Source organism: Desarmillaria tabescens (assembly GCF_030435595.1).
Source record: "Desarmillaria tabescens strain CCBAS 213 chromosome Unknown EV420scaffold_14, whole genome shotgun sequence".
In the NCBI taxonomy this organism is placed as follows: domain Eukaryota; kingdom Fungi; phylum Basidiomycota; class Agaricomycetes; order Agaricales; family Physalacriaceae; genus Desarmillaria; species Desarmillaria tabescens.
Window position 1 is genome coordinate 164,622 of NW_026848313.1, and position 14,348 is coordinate 178,969.

The 14,348-nt window shown below is 48.3% G+C and overlaps 7 protein-coding genes across 7 annotated transcripts; 3 read left to right on the top strand and 4 right to left on the bottom strand.

Moving 5' to 3' along the window:
* Positions 1-129: 129 nt before the first annotated feature.
* On the top strand, positions 130-3,313 carry EV420DRAFT_1269097 (alpha-glucosidase; the record flags this gene model as incomplete). The annotated part of the gene is made up of 14 exons (XM_060467483.1): positions 130-283; positions 337-799; positions 835-878; positions 933-1,126; positions 1,178-1,215; positions 1,269-1,427; positions 1,480-1,574; positions 1,621-1,711; positions 1,766-1,785; positions 1,842-1,940; positions 2,047-2,218; positions 2,269-2,395; positions 2,443-2,622; positions 2,690-3,313. The coding sequence occupies 14 exons, from the start codon at positions 130-132 to the stop codon at positions 3,311-3,313; spliced, it is 2,460 nt and encodes an 819-aa protein (XP_060331703.1).
* Positions 3,314-3,907: 594 nt separating this feature from the next.
* Positions 3,908-6,877, top strand: EV420DRAFT_1620085 (transketolase; the record flags this gene model as incomplete). Its single annotated transcript, XM_060475541.1, has 16 exons — positions 3,908-3,956; positions 4,060-4,140; positions 4,191-4,236; positions 4,286-4,351; positions 4,462-4,583; positions 4,636-4,764; positions 4,814-4,909; positions 5,024-5,126; positions 5,181-5,311; positions 5,367-5,545; positions 5,574-5,894; positions 5,954-6,023; positions 6,074-6,531; positions 6,581-6,610; positions 6,662-6,737; positions 6,786-6,877. 16 exons carry the CDS (start codon positions 3,908-3,910, stop codon positions 6,875-6,877), a joined length of 2,049 nt encoding a protein of 682 aa, XP_060331704.1.
* Positions 6,878-7,003: 126 nt separating this feature from the next.
* Positions 7,004-7,484, bottom strand: EV420DRAFT_1268614 (cytochrome b-c1 complex subunit 7; the record flags this gene model as incomplete). The annotated part of the gene is made up of 4 exons (XM_060467455.1): positions 7,004-7,096; positions 7,148-7,267; positions 7,321-7,349; positions 7,397-7,484. Coding segments are annotated over 4 exons (330 nt in total), but the record flags the coding sequence as incomplete, so codon positions are not given.
* Positions 7,485-7,631: 147 nt separating this feature from the next.
* Positions 7,632-8,551, top strand: EV420DRAFT_270422 (nucleoside diphosphate kinase). Its single transcript, XM_060481482.1, has 4 exons — positions 7,632-7,749; positions 7,808-7,922; positions 7,976-8,270; positions 8,328-8,551. The coding sequence occupies exons 1-4, from the start codon at positions 7,714-7,716 to the stop codon at positions 8,392-8,394; spliced, it is 513 nt and encodes a 170-aa protein (XP_060331706.1). The 5' UTR covers positions 7,632-7,713; the 3' UTR covers positions 8,395-8,551.
* EV420DRAFT_1620087 (sorbose reductase sou1) lies at positions 8,518-9,736 on the bottom strand (the record flags this gene model as incomplete). The annotated part of the gene is given in 6 exon segments (XM_060475542.1): positions 8,518-8,551; positions 8,604-8,753; positions 8,807-8,934; positions 8,997-9,122; positions 9,175-9,567; positions 9,587-9,736. 6 exon segments carry the CDS (start codon positions 9,734-9,736, stop codon positions 8,518-8,520), a joined length of 981 nt encoding a protein of 326 aa, XP_060331707.1.
* Positions 9,737-9,980: 244 nt separating this feature from the next.
* EV420DRAFT_1641720 (transcriptional regulator TACO1-like protein) lies at positions 9,981-11,164 on the bottom strand (the record flags this gene model as incomplete). Its single annotated transcript, XM_060477272.1, has 7 exons — positions 9,981-10,190; positions 10,252-10,549; positions 10,603-10,679; positions 10,732-10,838; positions 10,887-10,923; positions 10,969-11,040; positions 11,090-11,164. The coding sequence occupies 7 exons, from the start codon at positions 11,162-11,164 to the stop codon at positions 9,981-9,983; spliced, it is 876 nt and encodes a 291-aa protein (XP_060331708.1).
* A 95-nt stretch (positions 11,165-11,259) lies between these two features.
* Positions 11,260-14,270, bottom strand: EV420DRAFT_270693 (sulfate transporter family-domain-containing protein). Its single transcript, XM_060481484.1, has 10 exons — positions 14,238-14,270; positions 13,924-14,164; positions 13,818-13,872; positions 13,682-13,764; positions 13,567-13,629; positions 13,226-13,518; positions 12,765-13,171; positions 12,411-12,703; positions 11,842-12,356; positions 11,260-11,784 (listed from the first exon to the last, which is right to left on the bottom strand). The coding sequence occupies exons 2-10, from the start codon at positions 14,038-14,040 to the stop codon at positions 11,355-11,357; spliced, it is 2,256 nt and encodes a 751-aa protein (XP_060331709.1). The 5' UTR covers positions 14,041-14,164; positions 14,238-14,270; the 3' UTR covers positions 11,260-11,354.
* Positions 14,271-14,348: the final 78 nt, after the last annotated feature.

Sequence of the window (14,348 nt, forward strand, 5' to 3'; positions counted from 1 at the left end):
TTCTGCACCTAATCACATTGCAGTCGAGGCACTACGGGTTTTCTTCGGAGATTCTGTCAGACGGCCTGAGGCCTGAGGTATATAACAAGGTCCTCAAGATAAAGAGTGCATCCTTCCTTCCTCTCAAGCATGAAGTTTAACGACGGTTTTTGGCTACTCAAGAACGGTGTCAGGCCATACTTTGGAATTCAGGTTGTCGATGTTCATCCGACTTCAGATGGCTTAGGATACGACCTTCATGTTGCGACTAAGCCTGTCAATCATAGAGGAGACACACTAGCTGGTTAACTTGAGCATCATTGTTCTGCCAAGGAAATACAACTAATATTTTTCCAGGGCCAGTCTTCACGATCAAGGTCTATTCACCGACAGAAGGCGTAATTGGCGTCAAGATCGATCACTTCAGTACCATCAAGTCTACCACCAATATTCATTTATTCCCTGATGATCCTCCCATCCCCAATGTCACACTTGATCAGGCCGATCGGTCCTTCTCTGTTTCCAGTGGTGGCCTCACCGCAGTGGTCACCGGAAATCCATATACTGTCACCTTCAAATCTCAGCATCGCACGCTAACTTCTTCGGGTCACAAATATTTGACGCTATATGATATCCCTTCGAAGTGGACCCTCACCACGGCCGCGAATAGCTCCTGCCTGATGACTGATCGTGGTTCCAATCCAAATCCCGAGCCCAAACCTGATATCGTGAGGTATCTCCACTCGGAACTAAACACCTCACCTGGTGAACTTGTGTATGGCTTCGGGGAACAATTTGGCGCTTTCGTCAAGAACGGCAAGTGCTATATCATTGCTTCTCCATTCATTTCGTTAGTCAACGCGTTGCGGCAGGCCAATCCATCAGAATTTGGAATCAAGGTCCGAGACTACACCGTACTATCTATATCACGCGTCTCATCAATATCTTAACAGATGGCGGAACTTCTAGTGATCAAGCATACAAATGTGTTCCGTTCTATATAACGAACAGAAACTACGGCGTATTTATCAACAATCCCGGTGAAGTTGAAGTTGAAGTAGGAAGTGAGAAAGTATCCAGAGTCGGAATCTCCCTTGCGAGCAACAGCTTAGAGTATTTCATCATATATGGAAGGACACCGTTGGAGGTCAGCGTCTTTTATGGATTGTATGAACCTCTTCATGATGCCTGATTATAGATTTTGGAACGATACACCAGGATGACTGGGCGTCCTGCGTAGGTTTCGAAAACCTCGTAACATCTGTATACTAAATTGTACTGGTTTCTAGCATTCTCCCGAGCTGGACTTTCGGCCTCTGGCTTTCCACGTCATTTTTGACCTCATACTCCAGCGATACCGTTTCTGGTTTCCTTCAAGGGATGCAGGAGCGAAAATGCCCCGTTAGAGTCTTCCATCTAGACTGCTTCTGGATGAAGCAATACGAGTGGTAGGCTTTTGTTGATTTTTCTTATGCTGGATACCATCGTAGGAAAACTTAGGTGCTCGTTCACATTTGACCCCGATAACTTTCCCGACCCCAAGACGTACCTTTCCGAGATCAAGCAGAAATACGGGGTGAAGATATGCTTATGGAGTACGTTCACAGACACAAAAATGCCAACTAATTCTCATTCTCTCAGTCAATCCGTACATCTCTCAACTCTCCCCGGTCTTTCAAGAAGGCGTTCAAGGTGATTTCTTCATCAAACGGAAAGATGGGACGCTTTGGCAGTAAGCACAATAGGGCACTCGACTAATATAATTGCTGAAATTTACCTCGTCTAGATGGGATCTTTGGCAACCCGGTAAGGTCTACTTGCTCAATTCCATAACGCTCAGTGTGTTGATTCAGAAATATTAGGGCTCGCTGTCGTAGACTTTACAAATCCGGCGGCAGGGGAGTGGTACAAACGCAAGCTTGAGGCGTTACTTGATCTTGGTGTCGATTGTTTCAAGGCGAGTTTTTTGCAATTCTTCAACCTCATGATACTTATGACTCTGGTAGACCGATTTTGGTAAATAAAACTCTCAAGGCAGATCGATCTTTGACAGCTTAATCTTCGTAGGCGAACGTATTCCTTACGCCTCGGTCGTCTACCATGACGGAGCTGATCCCATGAGGATGCACAATATGTATTCCATTATCTATAACGAGCTTGTCTTCAACATTCTGAAAGAACGCTTTGGAGAAGGAGAAGCGGTGGTATTTGCTAGGGCATCGTTTGTGGGAGGGCAACGGTTGGTCCTTACAAACCTACGCACTACTTTCCTCTGACGGACTTTAACAGTTTCCCTGTACATTGGGGTGGCGACTGTGAGTCTTCTTTTGAAGCCATGGCAGAAACGATTCGGGGCTGTCTGTCTCTGACACTATCTGGCTTTGCGTTTGCTTCTCACGACATTGGAGGCTTCGAGGTAGGTCGAGATTACCCCTAGGCTTGATATTGGCTTATGAATCACAGGGACATCCACCGCCTGAGATATATCAACGATGGGTCGCATTTGGGTTGTTCTCTTCCCATTCCCGACTGCATGGGTCCTCATCGTATCGTGTGCCATGGAGCTATGGTGAGGATGCCGCAAAAAGTATGGCCCGGTTCTTGGATACAAAGCACCAGTTAATGCCTTACCTTTATGATCTGGTATGGAAATTATGTTCATCGTGATTTCGTCTCCAAAGCTTCAGGGTTAATACGGTTATTGTCATAGGCTATTCAGGCTCGTATCAAAGGCCATCCGATGCAACGGGCCATGTTCCTGGAATTTCCAGATGATCCTACGACGCAATGGCTGGACCGCCAGTACATGCTTGGCCCTTCCCTCTTGGTTGCCCCCGTATTTGTCCCGATCGAGGAGGAGTCAGTCTACTACGTTCCGGCTGGCCGTTGGACATATTATTGGGACCAATCTAGGACCGTCGTGGGGCCACTTTGGGTGCGGGAAGTTGTCCCTCTCGATGAGATACCGCTGTGGATCCGTCCCGGTACGATTCTTGCCACCGGTCCCAAGGGAATTGGCCGGCCCGACTACAACTACACACAAGGCATCAACGTCAACGTGTATGGGTTGCTTGAAGGACAGACTTTGAAAGCCAGTTTGCCCGCTCAGCACGGCATCAAAACGGCAGCCGTTATTAGCGCCGAGAGGACAGGTACGGGCCTTCGTTTAGAGGTACAAGAGGGAGAATGCGATATTAGTTTTCTGGGGATACATGAAGAAGGAATTGCTGTCAAGAGTGTGGTAGGGGGAGCAAAGTTTGAGGAGCATAACGATTTTGTGGGGCTGAAGTTGGACGGACAATTGAAAGAGGTCGTATGCACTATGGGATCTTAATATATGCAGGGTTCTAGATTGTGCTGTCATATCGAACAAGTGCAACCAGAGACCGTATACGAAATGGCATCCATGTGAATAGCAGAACAAGAGACTTCAGATTTCATCGCTGTAGAACTCCTTCATGCTCTGCTCTCTCTTGGCTCGACGAACTTTAGCCTGTTCTCTGTTGTTAGCCGTACGTGCAAGCCGCTGGAAAGACAGTTCTTGAATAAGAAGATGAGGTTAGAACAGGGAAATTTGCGCACCTCTTTACGAAGACACGCATTCAATTCATCTGCTTCCCTATTGCAGTAACCAGACATCCTTGCGACGAAGCTAGAGTGGCATTGTTCGAGGGCCTGGATGAAGTCTTTACAGACTAGCGCAAAGTAAATGAATTCGCTCAAGGTGAAAAGGAAGACGCGAACTTATTTTCCTATCCGACAATTGAGGGTGCATTGGTAACCGGTATTTTGAATGGTTCGGAGAGAGCTTTGCCGGCGGTTGCCGAACGGACTGGACGAAAGATTCCGGGTACATAAATGGCCGCTACAAGAACCCCGGACGCGATTAAATTATTCGTGTAAATCTGTTGGAAATATTTACGGGGGAATGTATAATAAGGGTAGGTGCGAGAATATATTTGGCGGCAAATGGAAGAGTACGTAGTAAAACACGGAACCTCGGGCCAGGTCTCAATAATATTATTTGTCACTACAACGATCCCCATTTTTCTCCTGTACCACCATGTCCTTCGTCCCCAGCCAGTTTGACGACGTGTCCTATCGCCACCATCCGTACTCTCGCGGCGGATGTCGTTGGCAAGGCCAACTCTGGACATCCGGGTACGTCTTGATTCTTGTTCCCCGTTGCCAGCTGTTCACTTGCCGCGTAGGTGCTCCTATGGGCATGGCTCCCGTAGCCCATGTCTTGTTCTCTCGGTGCGTAGAGTGCACGGAATCGATCCTCACCTTTCTGATCTCGGTTCAGTTTCTTCAATGCGAACCCAAAGGACTCCAAATGGTTCAATCGCGATCGATTCGTGTTGTCAAATGGGTTGGTGCCCTTTGTTACTGCTGGATACCTGACTAATCGCATATCCTTGTAGTCATGCGTAAGTAGATCGCCTATCCTTAAGAATCTAACTGATCCTACGAAAGTATCAGTTGTGCTCTCCAATACATCCTTTTACACTTGATGGGATACAAGCTGTCGATGGACGATCTTAAAGCGTTCCGGCAGCTTGATTCGCTGACGCCTGGTCATCCAGAGGCTGGTCACACCGACGGTATGTCTTCTGTTCGGTTTCATATACAGGCCGTACTTAACGTTTTTACCAGGCATTGAAGTGACCACCGGACCTCTTGGTCAGGGATTCGGAAACGGTGTGGGTCTAGCGATTGCTCAGGCGCATCTTGCTGCCACGTATAATAAGGATGGGTTTGACTTGATCAACAACTACACCTATGGCACGTCATTCTACATTGAGAATGGAGGCTTAATCTCACTGCTGAACAGTATTCTGTGGTGACGGTTGTTTGATGGAAGGTGTTGCTAGCGAAGCCGCTAGTCTTGCTGGTCATCTCCAACTCGGAAATCTGATTGTTGTAAGTGGTGACCTTTTTCTACATTCCTTTTGGTCTTATCGGGTTCGTTACTAGATTTATGATGATAACCGTACGCATGCTAATTTCCAAATGTCATGACGTATGTAACCCTGATCGTTAGATATCTCCATTGACGGTGACACCGCGGTCGCCTTCACTGAAAATGTGGAACAACGATTCCTTTCTTACGGATGGCAAGTTCTAAACGTCGACAACGGTGACAGGTAAATATTAAGCGCTCCATACAGCTGGATCCGACCTAACTATAAATGATGTAGCGACTTAGCTGGAATCTACAACTCAATTGCAGAAGCGCGCCAAGAAAAGAACAAGCCTACGATCATCAAATTGAAGACGACCATCGGTTTCGGCTCCAAGGTTCAGGGCACACACGGCGTTCATGGATCTCGTATGTTATCCTGGTTACTGTATTTTTTTTTTAAAAAAACTGACGCGTTCCCTAGCCCTGAAGGCTGATGATATTGTCTCTTTGAAGACAAAGTTCGGCTTCCCTGCCGACCAAACCTTCCATGTCCCTCAGGAGACATACTTTGCCTACGAAGAAATCGCGAAGCGGGGCGCGGCTCTGCAACAAAAGTGGAATTCTGCCCTTGCCAGCTACAGGCCAGCAATATCCCAAAGAGTATGCTGAGCTTGCTAGACGTATCGAGGGCAAGCTCCCCGAAGGCTGGGAGAAGAACCTGCCTGTGTACAAACCCACTGACGCTGCACAAGCCTCTCGTAAACTCTCTGAAATTGTACTTACCGCCATTACGCCCTCTTTCCCTGACCTCCTAGGCGGATCTGCAGATCTTACGGGGAGCAACTTGACCAAAGTTAAGGGTACTGTTGATTTCCAACCACCCAGCACTGGACTGGGTTCTTATGCTGGTACATATATTCGTTACGGCGTTCGGGAGCATGGCATGGGCGCCATTGCTAACGGACTGGCGGCATATGGCGGCATTGTTCCTTTCGTTGCGACATTCTTGGTGAGTTATCACAGATGCGACCTATATATATATATCCAATTAACTGTCATGCCCCCTAGAACTTTGTTTCTTACGCTGCCGGCGCTGTTAGGTTGTCTGCGTTGAGTGGACACCAGGTTATTTGGGTCGGTTCGTACTTCCATGTGTTCACGTGCGTATTCTTTATTCACTATTTGTAGCTACCCACGATTCCATTGGTCTCGGTGAAGATGGGCCCACCCATCAGCCTATTGAGACTGCCATTCACTTTAGAGCGACCCCCAACTTGGCATTCTGGAGACCTGCAGATGGAAACGAGACTTCGGCAGCATACTATGTTGCTATCACATCCAGGTCAACACCTTCTATCTTGTCTCTGTCTCGTCAGAACCTTCCTAACCTTGCCGGTTCGACCATTGAGAAGGCCGTGCGTGGAGGTTACGTCGTTCAGGAGGAGAGCAACGAGGCTCTCACCATTGTCAGCTCTGGTAGCGAAGTGACCATCGCGTTGGATGCTGCCGCGAAGCTTGGTGCTGAGGGCATCAAGACACGAGTTGTCAGCTTGCCATGCTGGCTTGTATTTGACCAGCAGCCTGAGGAATACAGACTGAGTGTCTTGAGGAGCGGAGCTCCCATCCTCTCTCTAGAAGCGCTTTCGGTGAGCTTTTGTCCTCCTGGATTGGCGGCTTGCTAAATAATTCGTGAAGACCGCCGGATGGCAGAAGTACAGCCATGAGGTACATTTCTTCACTCTTCTCAAGGGATGAGTTGATTGACGTCTTTCTTAGCAATATGGCTTGCCGGGTTGGGGTGCGTCAGGTCCTTACCAGAAGGTGTATGAGAAGTTTGGTATCACTGGATCCAGTAAGTTTCCGCGGAACCAGTCGCAAATGGATTCTAACTATTTACTAGATATCGCTGCTGTTGGTAAGAAAGTAGTCGAGTTCTACAAACAGAAAGGCGGTCAAGTCGTTTCGCCCCTCGTTAAAGCTGTCACATTGTAATGCGTAAGGATTGATGAGAAGTTTGCGTGTTTTAGATATAACCTGTAGAAATAAAAGAATAGATGTATTTCTTGCTGTCTCAAGAAGTGGATATTTAGTCGATTATGACGAACATGCTCAATAGGATTATTTCCTGGTGACAGTAAGGTTATCCCAGTAGGCTCTCTCCGTGTCCTCTTTTACAACCTCCTCGACGTGTGGAGCGAGGTAGCGAACATCCTGCGATAACAAGTGAATTGAGATATAAAGGGTGAGATTGAAGAGACATACCTCCTCGGCTGACATCCACTGTTCCTTGGGAAGTGGCCTATGCAAAACGCTAGTGTGAGAAGCCCGTTTGATACGGAAAGCACGGTCGTATTGTTCGCGAGGCGTCAGGCGACCAAGAGCCTAGGAACGTTCCATTTCATTTTTACTCCATGCAAAGGCGATACAACACATACACGTTGGACGTCCTCGCGTTCCTCAATCACTGGGCAGCATTAGCATAGAGTAGAAGCAAATAAAGTCGGGACACACAGAGATCGTCATATTTGAAGCCATACTTCTTGTACCCGGCAGTTTCGTTGTACCAGGAAGCAAACGGCGTGAGCCATTTTGAAAGTGACCTTGGACGACCTGACGTACGGCGCCTAGCGAAAAACTCAGAGGGCCAAGCATGATGATGAGTGGAATAGATGAAAGCGGAGGGATGGACGGCCAAACTCGGGTAATATTTGTGTTTGTTTATATGTGGCGGAAGATCGATAACATAAAAGGGAATTCTGTTGCCGACATATCACTTTACTGCAACTTTGACTGATCTCTCCACGTTCCAGTATCCTTCAACTTTCACTATGTCTACCCAAGAACGCACCTACATCATGATCAAGGTGAGCCTCTGCTGTTGTCGTGGTCGCCGTTGCACCACTCATATCCTGGTCGATCCAGCCGGATGGCGTGCAGCGCAACCTAGTCGGCAAGATCATCGCGCGATTTGAGGAGCGTGGATACAAGCTTGTCGCCCTTAAGCTCGTCCATGCTACGCCTGAGCATCTTGAGAAACGTATGGCGCGTCCCTTTTGATTGCCCCTGTGGATCTTAAGTCTGCTTTTCAAGATTACGCCGACCTCAAGGGCAAGGCTTTCTTCCCTGGTCTCATCAAATACATGGCCTCTGGACCCGTTGTTGCCATGGTCTGGCAGGGTCTTGATGCTGTCAAGACTGGCCGTGTCATGCTTGGTGCTACCAACCCTTTGCAGTCCCCAGTCGGTGCGTCGTGCAACTTTTTAATTTCTTTCAACAAACTCAGCATACATCCAGGTTCCATCCGTGGTGACTACTGTCTTGCTGTTGGCCGTAATATCTGCCACGGATCCGACTCTGTTGAGAGTGCCGAAAAAGAAATTGCTCTGTAAGTCTGATGATCAATTTCATCGTGATTTCCCCTGATGTTGCTCTTCACTCTTAGCTGGTTCCCTGAGAGCATTGTTCAATACACCCACATCCAGGAGCCGTGGGTCCTCGAAGACAACTAGAATAATTTTGTATTAGACGTGCCAGGATTCATAGCGAGTAGTCGAAAATACACAAGAAACAATCGGATTTTAAGGACAACATAAAAGCCAAATGGAAGCGCAGTCAAACCGTTCATTACCTCGTTACCAAGCATGATGACCACCATCGACAAGAATGCTGAGAACAACGCGTCAAATTTTATTTAACGGAAAGTTAGAGTTTCACGTACTCGCTGCCCGTACAGAATGTGGAAGCATCGCTAGCGAGCCAAGTGATAACGCCTCGTAACTCGTCAGGTCTTCCGATCCTTCCCATTGGATTCAAGTTCGACCATTTATCCAGCAAAGTAGGATGTTTGTCCAGGTATTGCATTGTTAACCTGCGCAAGTATGATGAGTAACGCTGTCAGACATCTACTACAGATGCACTCACGCGGTGAAGATATGTCCAGGGGAAAGGGAATTGACCCTGATACCTTCCTTGCCGAGCTCGCAAGCCATGCTCCGAGCCATCTGTAAGCAGGCGGATTTACTGGTGTTGTACGAAACCCAAGAATGCCCCTGAAGAAGATCCGTGAACATAAGTCACTACGTATCGCGGAAGCGAAAAGAGAAAACATTACGCGATTTGTTAAACTTCCGCTCATGGAGGCGACCAAGATTATACTGCCCGGTATGCCGAAGCGCCTCATTTGGCGACCAGCAGCTTGGGCGGTGAAAAGGACGCCGTTTGTGTTTACGTCCATGACCTGGAACACCAATCGTCAGTCTCGTCGGTTCAAAAAATTACAAGGAACTTACTTTTCGGAACTCATCTTCAGGATACTCCAGGCAGTCGATATGGTTCATGAGAATACCCGCAGCAGCGACACAGACGTCGACTCGTTTCTCTTTGTCCCCAATCTCTTCGACGGCCGCCCAGACGCGTTTCTGATCGGTGACATCGCAGGAAACGTACTCAAGCCGGGATCCATGATCCATCCTAGCAACAAAGTCACGAGCAGCTTGCCATTCTGCACAAGATTCTTTTGGAAGGTCAAGACAGTAGACAGCGCGAGCCCCAGCTTCGCAGAGCGCCACGGCCATCTCTAAGCCTAGCCCACGATTACCACCAGATACAATAGCGACCCTGTCTGCTAAAGTAAACTCGTCGAAAATTTTAGGGCGCGCGGGGATGGAAGGATCTGCAGCTGCCTGCTATCGCTGCGTCTACACCTATAGGTGCTAATGGGGACACCGATTGTACAGGATAGCTCCCGCGGAGCAATCTGGATGTAGAAAATGAGGCAGAACCCAGTCGAGATGCTGCCGCTCGAGAGAAAGTGGTACGTTGCAATCTGAGGATTCTGGAGACAGAGGCCATTTTTGTTGGGAAAGGAGCTGTATGGTCTAACGTGGATGCAGGGATTTATACTGAGCACTTGTTTATTTGTCCCGACGGATGGTACACCTGACCGACCATATTGATCGGCATAAAAAAGCACAAGACTCGCAACGTACGGAAATTGACAAGCACGCCAAGCGACGCCGTAGGTTACACATATTATGGTCCGTCGTGTTTGAAGGGGTGCCGTCGTGTGATTGAGATCCGAAATCCTTCATTGAATTCAACTGTCGACTGTGGTCCAAACCCGTAGCGTGTCTTCATTACCCTCTAGCGCTGTTATCAGCTGTTCCAGACCAGATGCAATCTCATCTGAAGGGTCGATTCTCTCCAAGGGACTGTATACTAGCTCGCTCGCCAGCAGTTCGCGGCATTTACCGGACGACGTAACTGCGCCCGTCAGTCGGGATAACGCTACGGGATCACAAGTGAACTAGATGGCAGAAGTCAGATGGCGAGTAAGAATCAGATTCAAAAAAGTGTGGGATAGGTACCATTAATTCAATAGTGCTATCATCTTCCCCGGCTGATTCTTCAAAGTCCAACGCGCCTTCATCCAAAGCAAGCTCGACTAGCTTTTCGACGGCGTCCTGTGATGCCGGTCCGCGATCTATAGCCACCCTGACAATGCCTCTGCGTTGGAACATAAAGCCGACCGGAGCTATACGTGAGCTGGCGGAGGAAAATGAGCATAATATAAGGCCGGGAGAAGGTACAGGACCGACCCTGTTCGCATGCAAGATCTCCCGTATTACTTGCACCGTTCTTGTCGTATTGTCGCTGAGACATTCACTTTTTGTCCCCATTTTCAGAGCAAGTCTCTGACCAGGACATACAATACGCACATGATAACGCCCACAGAGCCAAAAGCCAAAGCTTCATAGGTGATGGCCTCACCACCCTTATCCTTGCCTCTCGACGCCTGGAGACGGGGATAAAAACGCGCCGGCGAAGCCAAACTAGAAGATGCTCACCCTTGCCAAGGTCCTCTCGATATTATCTTTCGGAACATCTAATTCCTTCAGTCGTCGTAGAGTGACAGCTAGAGTGAGATTCTTTTCTGGGTCAGCTGATCCACCAGCTAGAGACTGTCAGCCCACGATGGGAGCGCCGAGAGACGTTGACACACTTCTGACGGCAACCAAGATGTCCTTGTATATTAATTCCTAGTTCTAGTGAACAGGAAGGCAGCCAATATGAAGAACACGTACGCGTTGAGCACGGCTGATCGTAGCGCTTTTCGATGCATCGTTTGCACCTTTCTTCTGTTTGATCTTCGACCACTAGAAAGGCGTCAAACCTGGCACGACTGTGAAATAGCGACAGCCTTACTTTGTTATGGCCAGCAAGGCTCGCTGTTGAAGTCGAAAAGAGACGACATGGGAGAATTCGAGGAAGGCGAAGCATGAGCAAGCAAACAGACCTTCGAATTTATTTACAGTCAGATCGGCGCTTACAAAAAATTTCGGCACGGCCTTAGTAGATTTTATGGAATTACAAGTACTTAACAGGTGTGTATACAAGTACATTGCGACATATAGCTACAATGCTACAACGATTAAAAGACGCAAGGCAAACACTTACTTGCATGCCCAGGTTACGACGCTGCATTTTCTGCCGCGCGAACAGCGGCTGCAAGGTCGAAGTGGAAGAAAGGCGTCTCTACAGGTAACAGAGGAGCGAAGCCAGGCGGGACTTCCTGAGTCGTGGACCCTTTATCTCCTCTTTCTATGTCTTTTGGATCCGGCTCCAACGTGATATTATCCCTCAGGCTGTCTCGATAAGGGACAACTGCGGCGATCTCCTGTGGAATCTTGGACGACGGTGATCCCGTTCCCAAAACCGCCGGCCTACAAGGGCCCGACGTATCCAGGGAGAGAGAATCGTGGCAAAGTGGAACTAGCGTTGTGTGAGTCACGTTTTTTGCAAGAAGGGAAAGACGTACTTCCACAGAGCGATCCGCCCATCGTTCTATTTCGTTACGGGTATCGATTAAGGACTGGACGGCAGTGGTGTCTATTTGTGAACTGCGTTCAATGTTTCTATTAACGACACATCACAAGTCAAAGAAAGTTCTAACTCACATGCCAGAAAAGTCGAGAACGATGACTCGGAGCAGAGGAAGGTTGGTGTTGGCTTCATACTCCGCATTTGTACCCCGGCGAGGACCAGGATCGTTCCACGCCCGGTCCTTGCGCTTGACTACGCTCATATCTTTTCCTCGTCTAGTGTTCTCCTTGACATAATCCACAAGAATTGAATCTAATTGTGCGCAATTGGGATAGAGATAGCTCTCTTCAAGGCGGTATATGATAACACCTGGAGAAGGGGGGATAACTTTGACCTGGGTATTGGTCACACTGTCTTTTGTGAGGGGAACAAAGACCTCGCGAGGATCCTTATCTTCGGAGACTCCATTATGCACCGTTACTTTGCCAAGGAAGTAGCCTCGTGGGTGAGCAACGCGGACGAGAAGAAGTACAAGGGAGGCGCAGATGGATGCATAGATACCGTTTTCGATAGACGAAAAGATTGTGATGATCACGGCTGCGAGCCAGATTATGAACTCCATGGGTGACACGCGCCAATAAGAATACACCTATTGTTGCAGGTACTCAAAACGGTGATTCCTGCAATATATTGTGAAACTCACCTGCTTGGGAGTCGCTACTAAATCCGCTACGGCATGAATAATAACAGCAGAGAGTCCTGCGGTCGGAATCCAATAGAAAGCCGGTGTTACGCCGTATAATGCAACAATCACAACTGCAGCCGTGACTATGCCACCAGCAGGGGTTCTGACACCAGATTTGGATTGCAAGGCAGAACGAGAGAATGATCCCGTTGCAGGATAAGCGGCAAAGCATGACCCCACAGTGTTTGTGACCCCGATGGCAATGAGTTCCTGGTTGGGGTTAATTTTGTAACCATTCAATCGTCCAAAAGCTTCAAATGAGGATGTTAATGCCCATGATCTGAAATATGGTCATTCAAATTTCAAACTCACACTTCGCGATCGCTATGTGCTCCAGTAATAGAATGATGACTGCAATGGGAAGCTGCCCCGCCAGAGCAGTGACAAGTTCGGGGTCAATGACTGGCTGACCGACGTGCCGAAGACCGCCCGGTACATCCTTCAAGATTTTAATGGGATAGCTACCGCTGGCGCTCTGTCGATGCCTCGTATACAACCACGCCGCAATCGTCAAAATCAGGATGACGAATACATTCCTGAACACAGAGATGAAGAACAAGATGCGTGCTCTGCGGGGAAAGCGCTTCGCGAGACGATCGCATGAGAAGCGGATGATATACAATGCGACAAGTCCAGGTAGTCCCCATGCGGCATCAAGTTTCGTTCTTGGAAGCCCTTTCAGAGTGTTGATGATTACTTCGTAGGTTGCGGCTCGGGTGCTAGAAATTTCAACGATAAAAATAGTCTCAAGAAGACGGAAAGGCCATACGTACTCAAAACCAGAAATACCCATCAGACCGGGAATCTGACCAGAGACGATACTGATAGCGGATCCGGTCATGAACGCACTTACAGCAGGCGCCGGTATGAACTCAACAAGCCAGCCCAGCCGTAAAAGGCCAATGCCCAGAACAATGAAGCCGGCGATAAACGCGACAGTGGTGGCTATCTGCGGGCCCTCCCATTTACCGGGATGTGCATCATCGACGTGCTTGATAATTTGGGACACAGTTAAAGACATGACAGCGACCGGGCCAATGGATACATCTTTGGACGTCGCGAAAACCTAAACGGAGTCAGAAGAAGTGTATAGATAGTCGGAAGAGGTTCGTACACAGTATAACAAAACGCCAATGAAAGAAGAGTACAATCCGTACTCCGGACTTAGAGTAGCAATCTACGGATCAAGAATCAGATGTCGAACAAGTACTCTATGCGGACAGAGTCACCTGAGCGTAGGACATGCTTTGTGGGACGAGAACAATGCCCACAGTGAGGCCAGCAATAACGTCGCCCGTCAGCCATCCCAAATCTATTCTCTCGTTTAGCGATATGATATTTGACCAACTTGGAATTGTAGCTCACTGTATCTAGTTATCCACCCAAGTATTGGGAATAAGCTGGCGATGTACTCCAGGATCTGGAATGGATAATTTCAGCGCGTCCAGGACACAGAATAGCGGATACCGACGCGTCGAATAGGATCCTGCGTGGCTTGGAGGACATAGTCACGCGCCGAAATGACGGGGACTATCTCCTCAGGATATCCAACGATTCTTTTGCCCAGTCTTTTTGCTGTACTAGCCATGGAGTGACTGGTGCCAAGATGATAGCTGCTGCATGTCCTGAATCTCCCTTATATACGGATACATGTTGGTAGCGTCCCTGTTGCTGGAAACCTTACTGTTCCTGCCTCAGGAAGATGCTTCTGTCTGAAGAATACACATGCGGTGGAAGACATACCCGTTAGACTCGGTAGAGCTGAAAAAAGAAATAGATACGCACGAAGCCTCGAACATGCTGCAACAGAAAGATGCGATAAAGGAAGTGTCGTGCTGAGGGATCACGAGCGCCGTTAGTAAACCATTTTTCGCAGTGTGTATCGATCGGAAATCG

What these genes read in the sequence shown, in the direction of transcription:
- EV420DRAFT_270422 (XM_060481482.1), top strand. Translation starts at nt 7,714, where the DNA reads ATGTCTACCCAAGAACGCACCTACATCATGATCAAG. An exon ending in GCCTGAGCATCTTGAGAAAC is followed by an intron (nt 7,923 to 7,975) that starts GTATGGCGCGTC and finishes CTGCTTTTCAAG; the next exon opens with ATTACGCCGACCTCAAGGGC. An exon ending in GCCGAAAAAGAAATTGCTCT is followed by an intron (nt 8,271 to 8,327) that starts GTAAGTCTGATG and finishes CTTCACTCTTAG; the next exon opens with CTGGTTCCCTGAGAGCATTG.
- EV420DRAFT_270693 (XM_060481484.1), bottom strand. Translation starts at nt 14,040, where the DNA reads ATGGCTAGTACAGCAAAAAGACTGGGCAAAAGAATCGTTGGATATCCT. An exon ending in GCACATAGCGATCGCGAAGT is followed by an intron (nt 12,704 to 12,764) that starts GTGAGTTTGAAA and finishes CCTCATTTGAAG; the next exon opens with CTTTTGGACGATTGAATGGT. An exon ending in GTTCTCGACTTTTCTGGCAT is followed by an intron (nt 11,785 to 11,841) that starts GTGAGTTAGAAC and finishes CATTGAACGCAG; the next exon opens with TTCACAAATAGACACCACTG.